We start from the raw sequence: 16,758 nt of genomic DNA on the forward strand, positions 1-16,758 counted from the left end.
GGCTGTGACATCCACAGCACAGGCACTTACAGTGGGACAGCTGCTTGCTAGTGCCGGACTTCTGCCTGAGAAGCTGGGCTGTGTGTGTAGCGTGAATCAGATGGATTTGTTACAAACCCGTTTTTCCAGTTGCAAGTGTTACCCTAATTATATGGTTTAATTATCTATTACTCAAGTCTAAGAAATATAAGTTTCAAAATTCAAAGAAAGGGCTTCATCCCTCGGAGGGAGAGCCACTGCCGGCCTGCTTCACGGGACTCCGGGTAGGCTCGTTGAAGAGGGCTTGGTGAACCACGGCAGGAGAGGGATCTGCCCACGTGCGACTGTGGTAGCCTCTTGGTGCCTCCGCCAGCTCTGAAGCAAAATCAAAGGCAACTGCTGGCCCATCGTTGTGGTGCCCCGGCCTGCAGAGCATTCATTTCCTGGGACAACTTGGACTCCTGCTACCATGAAAAGTAAAGGTAGGCCTTACAGGACGACGGTTATTGCTGTACACACACACACACACACACACACACACACACACACACACACACACACCCCAGGGGAAGAGAGAGAGGGTACTTCACAGCTTCTTTACAGGCTTAATATTGAACTGCTTGTGTGATCATTGGATGTTTGAACCTAGTCAGGTCTTTGGGTGAGACTGGCTCACTATTTTTTTTTTTTTTAATAAAGTAGGTAAAAAGAGCTTCAGAAGTGAGTGAGGCCAGCAGTCTCCCTTCTTCCCCCCTCTAATACTGTATTTAATTTTAATTTATGTGCATTGGTGTGAAGGTGTCAGATCTTGGAGTTACAGACAGTTGTGAGCTGCCATGTGGTTGTTGGGAATTGAACCCTAGTCCTTTTGAAGAGCAAGCAGTGCTCTTAACCACTAGCAATCTCTCCAGCCCCCAGACTAGCTCACTATTAAAAGGTGAGTCAACATCTTTTTCTTTTTCTTCTTCTTTTTTTCCTGTTTTTTTTTTTTTTTTTTTTGAAACGGGGTTTCTCTGTGTAGCCTTGGCAATCCTCGGCTCACTGTGTAGACCAGGCTGGCCTCAAACTCACAACGATCCACCTGCCTCCGCCTCCCAAGTGTTGGGATTAAAGGCCTGGTTTATCTTTTTGTTTTAAATGAGAATTTTCATAGATGTGTCCTTTGCAAAACAGAGTCAGAGTAAAGCTGGGCAGAGCCCCTTCCCACAAGAGGGGACTACAGATCTTAGCCCGAATGTGCGCAGCTTTCTACAAGACGGCAGTCATTAAGAAAGAACAGTGAGGCCGGGCGTTGTGGCGCACGCCTTTAATCCCAGCACTCGGGAGGCAGAGGCAGGCGGATCTCTGTGAGTTCGAGGCCAGCCTGGTCTACAAAGTGAGTCCAGGACAGCCAAGGCTACACAGAGAAACCCTGTCTCGAAAAAACAAAAAAGAAAGAAAGAAAGAACAGTGGAGCTGGGCAGTTGTGGTGCACGCCTTTAATCCCAGCACTGGGAGGCAGAGGCAGGTGGATCACTGTGAGTTCGAGGCCAGCATGGTCTACAAAGTGAGTCCAGGACAGCCAGGGCTACACAGGGAAACCCTGTCTCCAAAACCAAAAAAAAAAAAAAAAAAAAAAAGAAAAGAAAAAAAAGAAAGAAAGAAAGAAAAATAAACAAACAAAAAAGAAAAAGAAAAGAGAAGGAAAGAAAGAACAGTGGGTCCTGAATCTTCCTCAAATCTCACGTTCCAGTAGGAATCTTCAGCGGTAATTATTGTCCAGTCACACTCTCCGAGAGATTTCTGCCTTTGTGAGAGGAGGAGCTGCATCCATCGCTAGAAGAGCGAGCCTACGTGGAAAGGCTTGGAATAAACGGATAACACACATATCAGACAGAGGGAACTAGTTTTGCATTTCTTCTAGAAATAACTCCTGTGCATTTATTCTTTAAGGTGTTTATCACACGTTAGAAAATATCTTAGTTATTGCAAACTGGAAGGCATAAGAAAATGTGCAGGTTGGGGATGGTGGAGCACGCCTTTAATCCCAGCACTGGGAGGCAGAGGCAGGTGGATCACTGTGAGTCCCAGGCCAGCCTGGTCTACAAAAGTGAGTCCAGGACAGCCAGGATTGTTACACAGAGAAACAGTGTCTAGAAAAACCTTTAAGAAAAAAGAAAAAGAAAAGAAAAGAAACTGTGTATGTTTTAAATTTCTTGGAGACAGAAGTCTAAGCAGAGGCTCCAGAGAGTAGGTGGGACACACCGATCCTAAACTCAGAGGTCTGGATGCAGACGTGGGTTTCCTAACTCCATGCAGCATGGCTAAAGTCCAGATAGTGGCTGCCATCTCCCTCTGCCACAGTGAGTGTGAGGGGCTGTATCAGACTTCTGTCAGCGAGAACTTTAATTTGACTAAGATCAAACACACGGTGTATTTAATTATCCAATACATCCAATAAGGAAACTGGGCATGAGTCGTGCGCCGCTGACACTGCTCACGGAGAGCTGAACTGTGCACCGCTGACACTGCTCACCGAGAGCAGGCAACCACCAGCTTTCTCCTACACCATCTTTATGCCACCCTCGACCCTAGACGATCACAAGTGCCCTTCCAATTCGGCTCGCAGTGCTGGGTACAGAGCTCGGGCCTTTCACACGCTGAGCAAAAGTACTCTACCACTGAGCCACAGTCCAAGCTCTGTCAAGCAATCTGTTTTTTAAAAATTAATTTATTATTTTATGTACGTTGGGGTTTTGACTGCATGTATTGTCTATATGAGGGTGTCACATCCCCTGGGACAGGAGTTTCAGACAGTTGTGCGCTGCCACGTAGGAGCCGGGTATCGAACCTCAGTCCTCTGGTCCTAGACTGGGGCACATGGCGCTCCATAACTTCAGAGTAAATCACCGAGTTTCATCTTTTCATGTAGAAGAAAGCTAGGGAAAGAGGAAGTAAAATGGGTGTGTATTGACTTGACCTCTAGTGCCTTCTCCAGTAAACCTAAGTCCCGGAATGTTTGCGTGAAGACAGCAGGAAGGTGCTCTGCGTAGGACACAATCTACAAGTGGAGCGGGCGTTAAAGTGTTGAGGAGAAAACTGGGGGACAGCAACGTCACTGGGGGACGGCAACGCAATGTTACTGGGGGATGGCAACGTTACTGGGGGACAGCAATGTTACTGAATGTGAGTGGGAGAAGTTTTAAATAGGAATTATCATCAAATGCTGAGTGGGTGGTTGGCATTTTAAATACTTAGAAGCTTATGTTATTTTCAGTGCTCAGCAGGTGACAGGAGAATCCAGGAAGAGCAAATGCAGCGCAGTAGTCGGGTCAGAAGCCCTGACAAAAGGCGTTCAGAGGAAATGGAAAAGTGAGGAAGCGGCAGCAAATGCAGGCAAATGTAGACAGCTCTTTTGAAATCCTGTCCGGAGCAACAGATAAGGTTAAAAAGCCTCACTATGTAGACAAGGATGACCTTTAGTTTCTGATCGTAAGTGCTGGGATTATCAGGCGCATTATTAGGCCAGCTTTACAAAGTAATTGAGAGGCAACCAGGTCTTCACTCACACTAGACAAGTGTTCTACCAACTGGACCACACCTCCAGCCAAAAATAAAATACAAAGTGAATTTCCCTCCTTCTCCTCATCCTCTGTCCTCTTCTTCCTCTTCCTTGCAGTGCTGGGGGTAGAACCCAGCTACATCAGCCCCCGCAGTGGGGACACACCTTTAATCCCCTCACTTGGCAATCTGGAGGCTCTCTGTGAGTTAAAAGCCAGCCTGGTCTACAGAACAAGTTCTGGGACAGTCAAGGTCACACAGAGAAGCCCTGACTCGTAAAACAAACGAACTAACAACCCAGCTCTATTCTCAGACAAAAATAAATAATAAATAAATTGGTAGGTAGATAAACAAATGAATGACTGAATGAATAGAAATGAGAATTTCAGCTAGGCGGTGCGGCCGGGCGTGGTGGCGCACGCCTTTAATCCCAGCACTCGGGAGGCAGAGGCAGGTGGATCGCTGTGAGTTTGAGGCCAGCCTGGTCTACAAAGTGAGTCCAGGGCAGCTAAGGCTACACAGAGAAACCTTGTCTCGAAAAGCAAAAAAATAAATAAATAAAATAAGCCGGGCGTGGTGGCCCACGTCTTTAATCCCAGCATTCGGGAGGCAGAGGCAGGTGGATCGCTGTGAGTTTGAGGCCAGCCTGGTCTACAAAGTGAGTCTAGGACAGCCAAGGCTACACAGAGAAACCCTGTCTGGAAAAAATAAAAATAAAAAATAAATAAAATAAATCAGCTGGGCGGTGGTGGCCCACACCTTTAATTAATCCCCGCAGTCTGGAGGCAGAGGCGGGCACATCTCTGAGGTCCAGACCAGCCTGGTTTACAGAGTGAGTTCCCGGGCAGCCAAGGCTACACAGAGAAACCCTGTCTCAACCCCCGATCCCCACCCCGCTCCCCCCTCAAAAAAAAAAAAAAAGAAAGAAAAAGAAAAAGAAATAATTTACTTCTCCTCTTTGACCCTATGCCGCCTCTTTGCTCCTCTTTCCTCCCTTCGCTATTTCTGCTTCTTTCGTGCCAGCGGCAGAAGCAGCGCCCCTGTCGTCCTAAGCACGCACTCTGTTCTTACCATAGTCTGGGCCCTGGCGGCCGCTCCTCCTCACTCTAAACTCAGCTCTAATAACAACCTTTTGTGAATTCCCTTTATCTGAACTCAGCATCTCAGTTCCTGTCACAACCCCCCATCCATCCAATGACTAAGGCCTGTGGACTGTATTCTGCAATCCATCCCTTCCCACTCCACCTCACTCTTTAAGTACTAATAGCTCCCCAACTGGTCACGCCGCCTCCTTTCTCAACATAGCACGTGTGCGGCTCGCCATGCGGCCCCTCCAGATGCGCCTCGTCATCTCCCCCTTACAACACACATGCAAATGTGTGATACTCTCTCAAGTCTCCTCCTGTTTTCCCACATGCAGATTTTTCTGCTTTGTCTCATTGTCCTTCCTTCCTTCCTTCCTTCCTTCCTTCCTTTCTTTCTTTCTTTCTTTCTTCTTAGCTTTAGGAGTGTAGCATGCTCCTGAGACTGTTTATTACAACAACAACAACAACAACAACAACAAAAAGTCAAACTGTGTCATGTCCAGAGCTCCTGCTTTCGATGAGATAGTTACGAGAAACCTCCCATTTACCAAACTCACAGCTATGGATCTTGGAAAGTTGGAACTGGATTGTCTGGGTGAATTGGTAGCTCTGCCTAACCTGGACCTCAACATGTAGACGACGCAGGCCTCGAACTCACAGAGCTCCACCTGTCTCTGCCTCTCCAGTGCTAGGATTAAAGGCGTGCGTGCTCCTGCACACCTTACCTTTTTTGTTCATTTTTATTTTTCTAGACAGGGTTTCTTTATAGTTCTGGCTGTCCTGGAACTCACTTAGTAGGTCAGGCTGGCCTCAAACTCAGCGATCCGCCTGCCTCTGTCTCTGGAGTGCTGGGGTGCGCCACCTTTGTCCTGCTATTTGTTATTTTAAAAATAGAATTAGGGCTTTTGATTCAATAAACAGACCTTGATAGGAAAAAAAAAACAGAATTAGTTGCCTTAAAAAATAAATCAAGCAGTTGTGGTGCACACCTTTAATCCCAGCACTCCAGAGGCAGAGGCAGGCAGATTGCTGTGAGTTCGAGGCCAGCCTGGTCTACAAAGTGAGTCCAGGACAGCCAAGGCTACACAGAGAAACCCTGTCTCCAAAAACCAAAAACCAAAACAAAACAAAAATTCACCAATAGCTGGGCAGTGATGGTGCTACGAGTTTGAGGCCAGCCTGGTCTATATATCGAGTCCAGGGCAGGTGAGGCTACACACAGAGAAACTGTGACTTGAAAATTTAAATTAAAAAACAAAATTCACCAATGTGATACTCTTTCATCCTTCTAGGTAGGAAGCCATAGATCCCATATGACTCAGGCTGGTATAAAGTATATCTGTTTGCATCTTTTTTTTTTTTTTCTCAAGACAGGGTTTCTCTGTGTAGTCTTGGCTGTCCTAGACTCACTTTGTAGTCCAGGCTGGCCCCAAATTCACACCGATCTGCCTGTGTCTGCCTCCCGAGTGCTGGGATTAAAGGCGTGTGCCACCATGCCCTGCACCTTTTTCTTTTCTTTCTTTTGTTTTCTTTTTTGAGATAAGGTTTCTCTACGTAACAGCCCTGCTTGTCCTGGACTTCCTTTGTAGACCAAGATGGCCTCAAATTCCCAGCAATCTGCCTGCCTCTGCCTCACAAATGCTGGGATTAAAGGCAAACTTGCCTGGTTGCATTTTATTACTTATCAACTAAGTAGCAGTTGAAAGAAACATTTTATTCTTTACAGTCACACTCTCAAATCTGCTACTGTGTTGTTACTATTTGCTCTACTTTGCCTGAATTAAAGGAGATAACAGTAAGAGATTTTTGTTGCTGATATTAAAAGATTACAAAGTTGGCAGTAAATAGAAACATTCCTCAAATACTTTTAAAATTATGCTCAATACTTAAGAGCAATTAAGAGTACCTGCTGGGTTCATTGCCCAGCACTCTCAGCACAGTTATAATTTTAAAAATCTAAAAATAACACCCTAGATTCTACCTTCATTAAGAATTTTGTCCCGCACTCGGAAGGCAGAGGCAGACAGATCACTGTGAGTTCCAGGCCACCCTGGTCTACAAAGTGAGTCCAGGACAGCCAAGGCTACACAGAGAAACCCTGTCTCAAACAAACAAACAAACAAACAAACAACCCAACAACAACAAAAATCATTTTATTTTAGCAGCTGGAGAGATGGCTCAGTGGGTAAAAAGCACTGGTTGCTCTTTTGGAGGACCAGAGTTCAATTCCCAGCACCCACATGGCAGCTCACTGCTGTCTGTAACTCCTGTTCCAGAGGTTCCCACCTCTTACGCATGCAGGCAAAACACCAATGCACATAAAATAAAAATAAATTAATAAAACATTATTTTAGAACTCATACTGCTTGCTCTCCCTTCCCTGCCCCCTTTTAAAATAGGGGCTTATATAACCCAGGCTAACTTCAAACATGCTATGTAGCTGAGGATGACCTTACATTTCTGATTCTCCACTTTACCAAGTGAATATATTAATCTCTGACCCCCCACAGCCCCATTTACGTCTGTCACAGTCGTTTTATCAAGTTACTTCGCTTTTTCTTTTGTTTCTGAGGGTTTGAATCCATAGATTTCCTAAGCACATGCTTTACCAGTGAGCTACCTCCTTCATGTGGCTGAGCATATGTCTGCTGTCTCTTTTTAAAATAATTTGCTTTTACATGCATTGGTGTTTTGTCTGCATGTATGTCTATGGGTGTCAGATCTTGGAGTTACAGACAAGTTGTGAGCTGCCATGTGGGTGCTGGGAATTGGACCTGTGTCCTCTAGAAAAGCAGCCAGTGCTCTTAACTGCTGTGCATGTGCAGATGTCTGTGTGGTGTGCGTCTATGCATGTTCACATGTGTGTGTTCACATGAGGAAACGACAAGTTGAAGTTAGGTATCTTTCTGTATTCTAAGCCATCTCCTCAGTCTCTGTACTTGGTTTCTTTTAACATCATTTTTGTTAAGCGTAACCATATTGCTGTAGGAAACTATAATTGCTTCATACTGAGTATATTACCTTGCATGACTATACTACAATCTATCCACTTTTCCTGTTAATTGACATCTGGGTGGCTTCTGAGGTGTGGCATACAAATACTGCTGCTATGTGCACAGTCATGTATTGCTTAGCAACAGAGATATGATCTGAGAAGTGCATCATTGAGTGATTTCCTCATTATGTGGACATCAGAGAGCACTCACACACACTGGATGGCTATGGTGTCACTGGGTAATTTTTCTTTTTTCTTTTTTTGGTTTTTTGAGAGAGGGTTTTTCTGTGTAGCCCTGGCTGTCCTGGACTCTTTTTGTTTTGTTTTGTTTTTTTTGTTTTTTCGAGACAGGGTTTCTCTGTGTAGCCTTGGCCATCCTGGACTCACTTTGTAGACCAGGTTGGCCTCGAACTCACAGCAATCCACCTGCCTCTGCCTCCCAAGTGCTGGGATTAAAAGCACGCACCACCGCTGCCCGACTAGTTTTTCTTTTTTAACAGCTTAAAATTATTTTATTTTTTAATTATGTGCATGTTTGTATGTCTTTGTGTGTACAAACAAGTGCATATGTCCATAGAGGCCAAAAGAAGGTGTCCGGTCCTTGAGAACTTGGAGTTATAAGAAGTGTAGGCAGCCCAACTTGAGCGTAGGAAACTGAACTGGGTCCTCTGCCAAGTGGTGCAGACTCAACTGCCCAACCACCTCTCCAGCCCTGAGCAATACAGTCTTACAGGCTCACCAAGGGTTAAGATGCTATATGGCAGGCTGGAGAGAGGACTCAGCGTTTAAAAGTACTACTCTTACAGAGATCCTGAGTTCAATTCCCAGCAACCACATGGTGACTCAAAACCATCTATATTATGATCTGATGCCCTCTTCTGGCCTGCAGGTGTATATGCAGGCAGAGCACTGTATACCTAATAAAAAATAAATTTAAAAGATGTTATATGGCACATGACTATTTTTTTTCCTAATAGAGCATCTATTTAGAAGTTTATGGACCTGGTTTGGTTTTCTCTATTTTGTTCCTTTGATCCATTTTCAGTATCTCTGTAAATTATACTTGATCTACACAGAACAAGTACTGACTTTCATTTTTTTCCTTGAAATGTTTTGATAGCATGAACAAGGCCTGGATTTGATCGAGAGCGAGAGATTGATTATTCTCAGACACTTGTGTTTCACATAAAATCCAGATGAATTCCTCTGATCAGGCTACAAATAAAGAGGTTAGTATTTTGATTGAAATTATATTGAGCAAATAAGCTTAGAATGGACTGTCTTTACACTATTGAGTGATTCAAATATGAACTGGACAGCTATCCCTCCACTTAGGTCTTTAATGCTCCTCCTACTGTTTCATAGTTTTCCATGTACTGTCTCCCACAGCTGTCCAGTACCTGGACACCTGGGCTTCTTCATGTTATGTGAATCAATTTCTGTTTGTGTTTTGAGATCTGGAACCAGATTGTATGACTGGATTTTGGTAATTTTAAATAGTGGGTTTGATTTTTTTTTTTTTCTGAGATAGGGTTTCTCTGTGTAGCCTTGGCTGTCCTGGACTCACTTGGTAGACCACGCTGGCCTCGAACTCACAGCGATCTGCCTGCCTCTGCCTTCCGAGTGCTGGAATTAAAGGTGTGTGCTGCTACCGCCCGGCGGTTTTTTGTTTGTTTGCTTTTTAGTTTTTCGAGACAAGTTTTTTTTGTTGTTGTTGTTGTTATCTTGGCTGCCCTGGACTCACTTTGTAGACCAGGCTGGCCTTCAACTCACAGCAATCCACTTGCCTCTGCCTCCTGAGTGCTGGAATTACAGGTGTGTGCCATCATGCCTGGCACTTGGGTTTTGCTTTGATTTTTTTTTCTTTCTGTCTTTTTTGTTTTTTTGGTTTTTCAAGACATGGTTTCTCTGTGTATCCTTGGCTGTCCTGGACTCTTTGTAGACCAGGCTGGCCTCGAACTCACAGATATCCTTCCTCTTCCTCCTCCTCCTCCTCTTCTTGTCACAGGATTTGCCACGTAACCAAAGCTGGTGTGAAACTCATCATATATGCTTGGCATTCTCAGTTCCAGGGTGTAGTGTTTTGTTTTGTTGTTTTTCAAGACAGGGTTTCTCTGTGTACCCTTTGGCTGTCCTGGACTTGCTTCATAGACCAGGCTGGCCTTGAAGTCACAAAGATTCTCCTGCCTCTGTCTCTCAAAGGGCTGGGATTACAGGCATGTGCCACTGTACCTTGCTCTCCAGTGTTTTGGTTTTCCCAAAATTTTTTGTTTAATAAGGATACAATTGGGGGCTGGAGAAATGGCTCAGAGGTTAAGAGCACTGTCTGCTCTTCCAAAGGTCCTGAGTTCAATTCCGAGCAAACACATAGTGGCTCACAACCATCTATAATGAGATCTGGTGCCCTCTTCTGGTGTGCAGACACACATGGGGCAAAGTACTGTATAAATAATAAATAAATAAAATCTTTTTAAAAAAAGGATACAATTAATTATTTTTTTTGTTTGTTTTTCAATACAGGGTTTCTATGTGTTCTTGGCTGTTTTGGGACTTACTCTGTAGACCAAGCAGGCCTCGAATGCAACTGGTTACTCTATACTGATACTGTGCCCAGAAACTTCACCAAAGCATGCTAGATAGCAGCTGTGTATAGCTTGCTATGACCTTACTCTAAGCCCAACCCTGCCCAATGGCTGCTTTGCTATGACATTACCTTGGTGGTATCTTATGCCTGGAGCCACAGGCTTGTCATATGACAACCCTCTCCATATATTTGTCCTTCCTGTGTCTTTTTTTAATAAAGATTTTATTTTTATTTTATTTCATTATTTCTGCTTTGGTTTTTGTTTGTTTGTTTGGTTTTTTGAGATTGGGTCTCTCTGTGTTAGCCTAGTCCTGAACTCACTTTGTAGACCAGGCTGGCCTCGAACTCACAAAGATCGGCCTCTGGAGTGCTGGGATTAAAGGCATATGCAAAAGCCGGGTGTGGTGGCGCACGCCTCTAATCCCAGCACTTGGGAGGCAGAGGCGTGTGGATCGCTGTGAGTTCGAGGCCAGTCTGGTCTACAGAGTGAGTCCAGGACGGCCAAGGCTAACACAGAGAGACCCTGTCTCGGAAAAAAAAAACAACAACCCACCCCCCCCCCATAAAAAAGGCATATGCAAGCATGCCTAGCTTTGCCCCCCCACCCCCAAGACTGTGTCTCTCTGTGTAGCCTTAGCTGTCTTGGAACTCCCTCTGTAGACCAGGCTTCGACCAGGCTTCCTTGAACTCATAACTCAGAGATCTCTCTTCCTCTGCCTCCAAACTTCAGGGATTTATAAATGCTCTATCCACGTAGTGGTGGCACTCACACTACAAATGACATGGGTACCGGGGACACACAATGCTGTCATCTCCAGGGCCTCCTGCCTTGTCTGCTAGCCTCGCCTAGTCCAGGAGATGTCCAGCTTCCTCAGTCTCACCCAGGCCTAGCATTGTTTCCAGCCTCTGAGACTGATGGATAAGCCCACCCTTTCTAGTTCTTTCTGAACTCTGGCTGGCTGGTTCAACTCAGCTGTTCTGTCTCAAACTCCTGTCCAAGATGACTGATTCAAACTGGCTTCTCTTAGTTTCTTTTCTTTTTTTTTTTCTCTCAGTTTCTCACTGAATTGCTCTGCTTGATCTCAAACCAACAAACACTCTTCTGGCTCCTTATTCTCTGGCTCTTTCTGTCTTCACCAGTGTCTACCTTGTGGTCTCTTCAAACTGTCTCTGTACAACTGTGCAGGTAAAACTTCCTCTGAATTCAATTCCACTGCACTATCTCTCTCAGCTCACTGACTCAAGTAAAGTGCCTGATCAGAACCAACAGGAACTCAGATATCTGCTTGCCTCTGGCTCTGAAGTGCTGGGATTGAAGGTGTGTACCACCATGCCTGGTTCTAAGCTTCTCTTTACCTGAAACTTGCTCTATCCCAGGCTGGCCTTGAACTCAGAGATCTGCTTTCTTCTATCTTCTGGAATTAAAGGCATGTCTGTATTCCAGCCAGATAGCCACATTGCTGGGTTAAAATCTCTCTATAGCTCTGGAAGAAAGCAATGATGGAAAAGAACCTAAGGAATACTGCAAACATAGCCAATAGGTGTTGACCCTTAGGCACATCTTTTTTTTTCTTTCTTTCTAGACAGGGTTTCTCTGTGTAGCCTTGGCTGTCCTGGACTAACTTTGTAGACCAGACTAGCCTGGAACTCACAGAGATCCAGCTAACTCTGCCTCCCGAGTGCTGGGACTAAAGGTGTGTGCCACCATGCCCAGCCCTCCTTAGGCAAAAAATTTTTTTCCTTAGGCAAATCTTAACATCTTTATTTATTGTGAAGGAATGTAGTGGGTGCAATTGGTCTGGAAGATTAAAAAGCTTTGAGTTCTAAAATTCTGTGAGTGTGAAACTCATTTGCAACTTGGAATCAAGAGGCCTGACAACGACTAGTGCAGCTGTGCCACACACAAGGGATATAAACTTTAATAATCATTTAATCTCTTTCAGCATCGGGGAGATTTACCTCACAGAGTTGGGAAGGATTATGGGGGTTGTTATATGCCAGAATTCCTCAAAAGCCCTAAAGAAATACCGAACTGAGTGGGGGTTGGGGGATTAGTTAACATCTTTAATCCCAGCACTCGGGAGGCAGAGGCAGAGGCAGGTGGATCACTGGGTTTGAGGCCAGCCTGGTCTACAAAGTGAGTACAGGGCAGCTAAAGCTTCACAGAGAAACCTTGTCCTCCCCCCCCAAAAAAAACAAACAAACAACAACAAAAAAGAAAGATACTGAACTGAGCTGTTAGGTATGATTTTATAATGTACAATTTTCTTCCATTAGATCCAATTGCATCAGGAAACCAGAAAAGGCAACCCAAAATGAGTCATACCTCACCAATTTAAATTTTTTTTTTTTTCGAGACAGGGTTTCTCTGTGTAGCCTTGGCTGTCCTGGACTCGCTTTGTAGACCAGGCTGGCCTCGAACTCACAGTGATCCACCTGCCTCTGTCTCCCCCCCCCCCCCCCCCCCAGTGCTGGGATTAAAGGCGTGCGCCACCTCGCCCGGCTCTTTTTCTTTTTCTTTTTTTGGTTTTTCAAGACAGGGTTTTTCTGCCTAAAAGTCCTGGCTGTCCTGGACTCACTTTTGTAGACTAGGCTGGCTTTGAACTCATAGCGATCTGCCTGCCTCTGCCTCTTGAGTGCTGGGATTAAAGGCGTGCGCCAGCACACCTGGCATTATTTGGCTTTTCGAGACAGGGTTTCCCTCTGTAACAGCCCTGGCCGTCTACACTTGTTTTGTAGACCAAACTGGCTTTGAACTCACAGAGATCCACCAGTCTCTGCCTCCCTAATCATGGGATTACAGGCGTCCTTATATATATTTTTTAAAGATGGGTTTGGGTTTCCTTCTGTAGCTCTTACTGACCTAGAACTCACTGTGCAGACAACAGGCTGGCTTTGAACTCCACCTGCCTCTGCCTCAGCAGTGCTGGTATTAAGGGCTTGCGCAACCACCGACTGGCCTAATTTAAGTTTTATCACCAGTAAATTGGAGAAAGGGGGAAAAACCCACACAACCCACCACCAGGAAATGTTAATTCAGTTCCCTGTGTATCCTAACTTTATCGAACTTCCAAAATGTTTATGTTGTGTTGATTAATAATACTGACTAAAATTACTTAAGAGATACTAGTACCAGCTGCTTCTCCATAAAGTGTTCCCTGACCTTGACAGACCAAATGCCGAGGGCGCTGGACTGTGCACGCACTGCCTAGATCAGGGTAACATGTAATTATAAGCTAATTTCCTTCTTGCGCATTTCACCGAACCGTCAGGTGCACCGTGGAGGATTGGGCGAACTGAGGCAAACACGGAGATGATGATTTCCTGGTAGTTTTCGGGCAAAACAGGGTCCAAGCTTCCGAGGGTCAGTCCTGCAGGTGCCCTGGGCTCACAGCCTCAGGAGGTAGCCGTGGGCGTTCAGGGGCGGAACCTGCTGACCTGGGTTCACTAGTGTACCCCGACCACCTTTCCGCGACGATTCCGTACTTCTTCCGGGGAGGCACACGCCCCCTCTTTTCGGCGGAGGGACGGCCTACTCTCCGTACCGTGGGGCGCCTTTTTACCGGGCGGTGGCTCTAGATTGGAGAGGCGACGCGGATTTGCCTAACGGAGAGGCGGGAACCGGGGCGCAGAGGACACCTGAGCGGCGGGACACGTGGGGAACGGTGGCCGGGCCATGCCGGGGGCAGCGCCGCCGGTCGGCGCAGAGCTCCGCCCCCGCCATGCCCGCTCAGTGCGCACGCGCACCCGTCATCCGGGTGCCGCTGCAGGTTGTGCCGGGGCTGCGGGCCGGGGAGGGGGCGTGGCCCCCGCCGGGGGGGCGTGGTCAGCGGCTCATTGTGCGCAGCGTAGCGCGGCGCCGCCGGCCGCCCGGGCCCGGGTTGGAAGTTGGTGTTGCCGCGGCCACCGCCTCCGCCGCCGCTGCCTCCGCCTCCGCCTCCGCCGCCGCCGCCGCCCTGCAGCCCGCTCGCTGCCTCGGCAGCGCGTTCCTCTCCCAAGATGGCTGCCGCTGCCGGGGCCGTGGTAGCCCCGGCCGCCTCAGGGCAGGCGGAAGGGAAGAAGATCACCGAGCTGCGGGTCATCGACCTCAGGTCCGAGCTGAAGCGCCGCAACTTGGACATCAACGGGGTCAAGACGGTCCTGGTGTCCCGGCTGAAGCAGGTGAGGCCCGGACGCCGTGCGCAGGGCAGCACAGGCCGCGCCGTGTGTGGCCGCTGCGCTTCCGCGGGTCCGACCGGACCGGGTGGCGCCGGTGCGTGCCGGGCGCGCGAGGCCCCAGCCTCCGCGGCGAGCCTGGCCCTCCCGCGGCCTCGCGAGCCGCCGCCGCCGCCGCCGCCGCCGGTCGCGCCCCCCTGCCTCCCCCGGGACGTCCTCTCTCTCGGTCGGCTCCGCGGCCTGCCGGGGGCGGTGCTGCAGACCCGGGCGGCGCTGGGGGTACCTCTTGCCCACGGGCGGTGCGCAGCGCGTGCATCGCTCCCGGCTCCGAGGCGATGGTTAGTTTGCTGACTTGGCCGAAGTTACCGTTTAATTGTGCCCAACCGTTCTTCGCCCCTGTTCGGAGAAATCGGTAGTGGGAGGTGATGAGTGGATGAGAAGGAAGGTTTATCTTTTTTTCCCCCCCTACTAGGCTTTTAGCTGATTTATTTTTAATTTTTAATTTCTGATTGCATCAGCGTAATCATCCACGTTCTCAACCCTGCTAAGCTTTCAGGTTTATTCGCGCCTTGGAATCGGAGAGGGGAACAAGTGTACGCAACGCACGTTAGGAAAACTCTTCTTTATTTAAGCAGCTACAAACTTTTCTGTATTAGAATACATTCAGATTCTTCTTAAGTATATGTGCCATATAAACCATCGGCTTGTTGGAGTTTCAAGTTCCATGACATTTAATGACTCCCCTTCTGTTTTTTGTTTCTGTTTTGCTTTTTTCTACTTCGTTTGTGAAGTCGGTTTGTAGAATAACTGGCAATTCTAATGTCTTGAGGCTTGAGGTTTGCTAATATATTTTCATTAAGTTTTTATAAAATAAGTTTAGATAGTTTGTGTAGCATATTAACTTCTCTTTCTAATGTAGGCTATTGAAGAGGAAGGAGGCGATCCAGATAATATTGAATTAACTGTTTCAACTGATACTCCAAACAAGAAACCAACCAAAGGCAAAGGTTGTTACGAGTTCTGAACATATTTTAAAATCTATTTTGGTTATATAACTTGGCTCTGCTCTTGTACCACTTGCCCTGTTTATATAGTGCTTCTCTTTGCTATTTCCTTCTGGCACTCTGCCTTCTTGGGTCAAGGAAGAAAAGTTACCGTTACCAGGCTCTGAGTAACCTGTAGCATTTCTGATTCGGCTGAAGACGACTAGAAAGTGAGACTGTTCCTTACTGATTCTGGAGAAAGGTACAAAGTGAAGTTGCATACCGATCCGCCATAGTAGGAAGAATAACAACCTACATTTGATCCGGGTCTACCTTGCCCCACAATTGGCAGAGTTTTGATGAAATTTCTATCAGACCTTTCCTTGGCTCTCTGCTGTTTGTTCTCTCTAGTATATTCAAGTTCTGTAACCTTTATGCTTAGTGTTTTATTTGACATAGTGGTTATTTTGCATTTATTCCATTATGCAGTCTATTTTCAGTAAAATTCAAAAGACATCATACTTAACATAGGCAAAAATTCCACAATTACTTAGCTTTTAGAGAAGTTTTACGCTATGGGAATACTTAAGATTTTAATGTCAAACTTTTAAATTAGACTAGGTGTATTTCCATGGGAGAAAGATTAGGTGTGAGTAGCTAAAAGTAATTTGAAAATGAACATTTTAATAATAAATGGAAATTAAGTATTTTTAAAAACATCTGCTGTGTGTAATCTTATTTGAATAATTGCAAATTTCCCCTCTTATCAAGGACTGTGGCAGAGGGTAGAAAGTGGCTATCTGATGCCTGGGCTCTGTAGTTTCCAGGCAGAATAAGTCATGGACTTCTGTGGCATTTTGTTATTAACATAAAACTTTCACTATTGCTGTACCTGATCAATCAATACACGATTGAATAGGCTGGGCAGTGGTGGCACACACCTGTAATCCCAGCACTTGGGAGGCAGAGGCAGGCAGATCTCCTCTGGGTTGGAGGCCAGCCTGGTGTACAGAGTGAGTGTCCGAACAGCCAGGGCTACACAGAGAAACCCTGTCTCCAAAAACCAAACCAAACCAAACCAAAGATGATTGTAGATTTTAGTAGAAGGCCTTAAGCTCTATGTCTCAGTACCTGGCCATCTCATTATTTGAGATTATTGATTCAAGAGTTCCCTGTTTGTGCTGATAGAAATTAAAAAGGGATAAGAAGCCTTTGCTGGGTCAGAAGCACTGACAGCATGGAGATGGAGATGGATGATGAGCTGAGGTGCCCTGAAGAGCTGTGGTCTCTGATGCACTTCGTTTATTTGGTTATAATAGCTGACAAGCTCTGTATTAGTCATAGTCTCTAGCTAAGTTAATGATTTTAGCATTGATGTGCCCCGTCTGCTTATTCAGTTCACACATGCTTTTGTTGTTTGATTTTGAAATTTGTATT

At 46.2% G+C, this 16,758-nt stretch overlaps 1 protein-coding gene across 18 annotated transcripts in view; it reads left to right on the forward strand.

Moving 5' to 3' along the window:
• Nucleotides 1-204: 204 nt before the first annotated feature.
• Nucleotides 205-16,758, forward strand: part of SLTM (SAFB like transcription modulator) — a 63,368-nt gene continuing 46,814 nt past the window's right edge. For 6 of the 18 annotated variants that reach the window (XM_084782732.1, XM_084782733.1, XM_084782720.1 and 3 more), the window contains exons 1-2: nucleotides 14,034-14,344; nucleotides 15,258-15,345. In XM_084782732.1, coding sequence (XP_084638858.1) covers nucleotides 14,183-14,344; nucleotides 15,258-15,345 — 250 coding nt within the window. In that variant the 5' untranslated portion in view covers nucleotides 14,034-14,182. Of the gene's footprint in view, nucleotides 462-8,719; nucleotides 8,829-12,667; nucleotides 14,345-15,257; nucleotides 15,346-16,758 lie in introns of those variants that run through there. The other 12 variants (XM_084782730.1, XM_084782734.1, XM_084782736.1 and 9 more) reach the window with 5 other exon arrangements.

The sequence above is a fragment of the Acomys minous genome (genome assembly GCF_964271855.1).
Source record: "Acomys minous genome assembly, chromosome: 5".
Lineage (NCBI taxonomy): Eukaryota > Metazoa > Chordata > Mammalia > Rodentia > Muridae > Acomys > Acomys minous.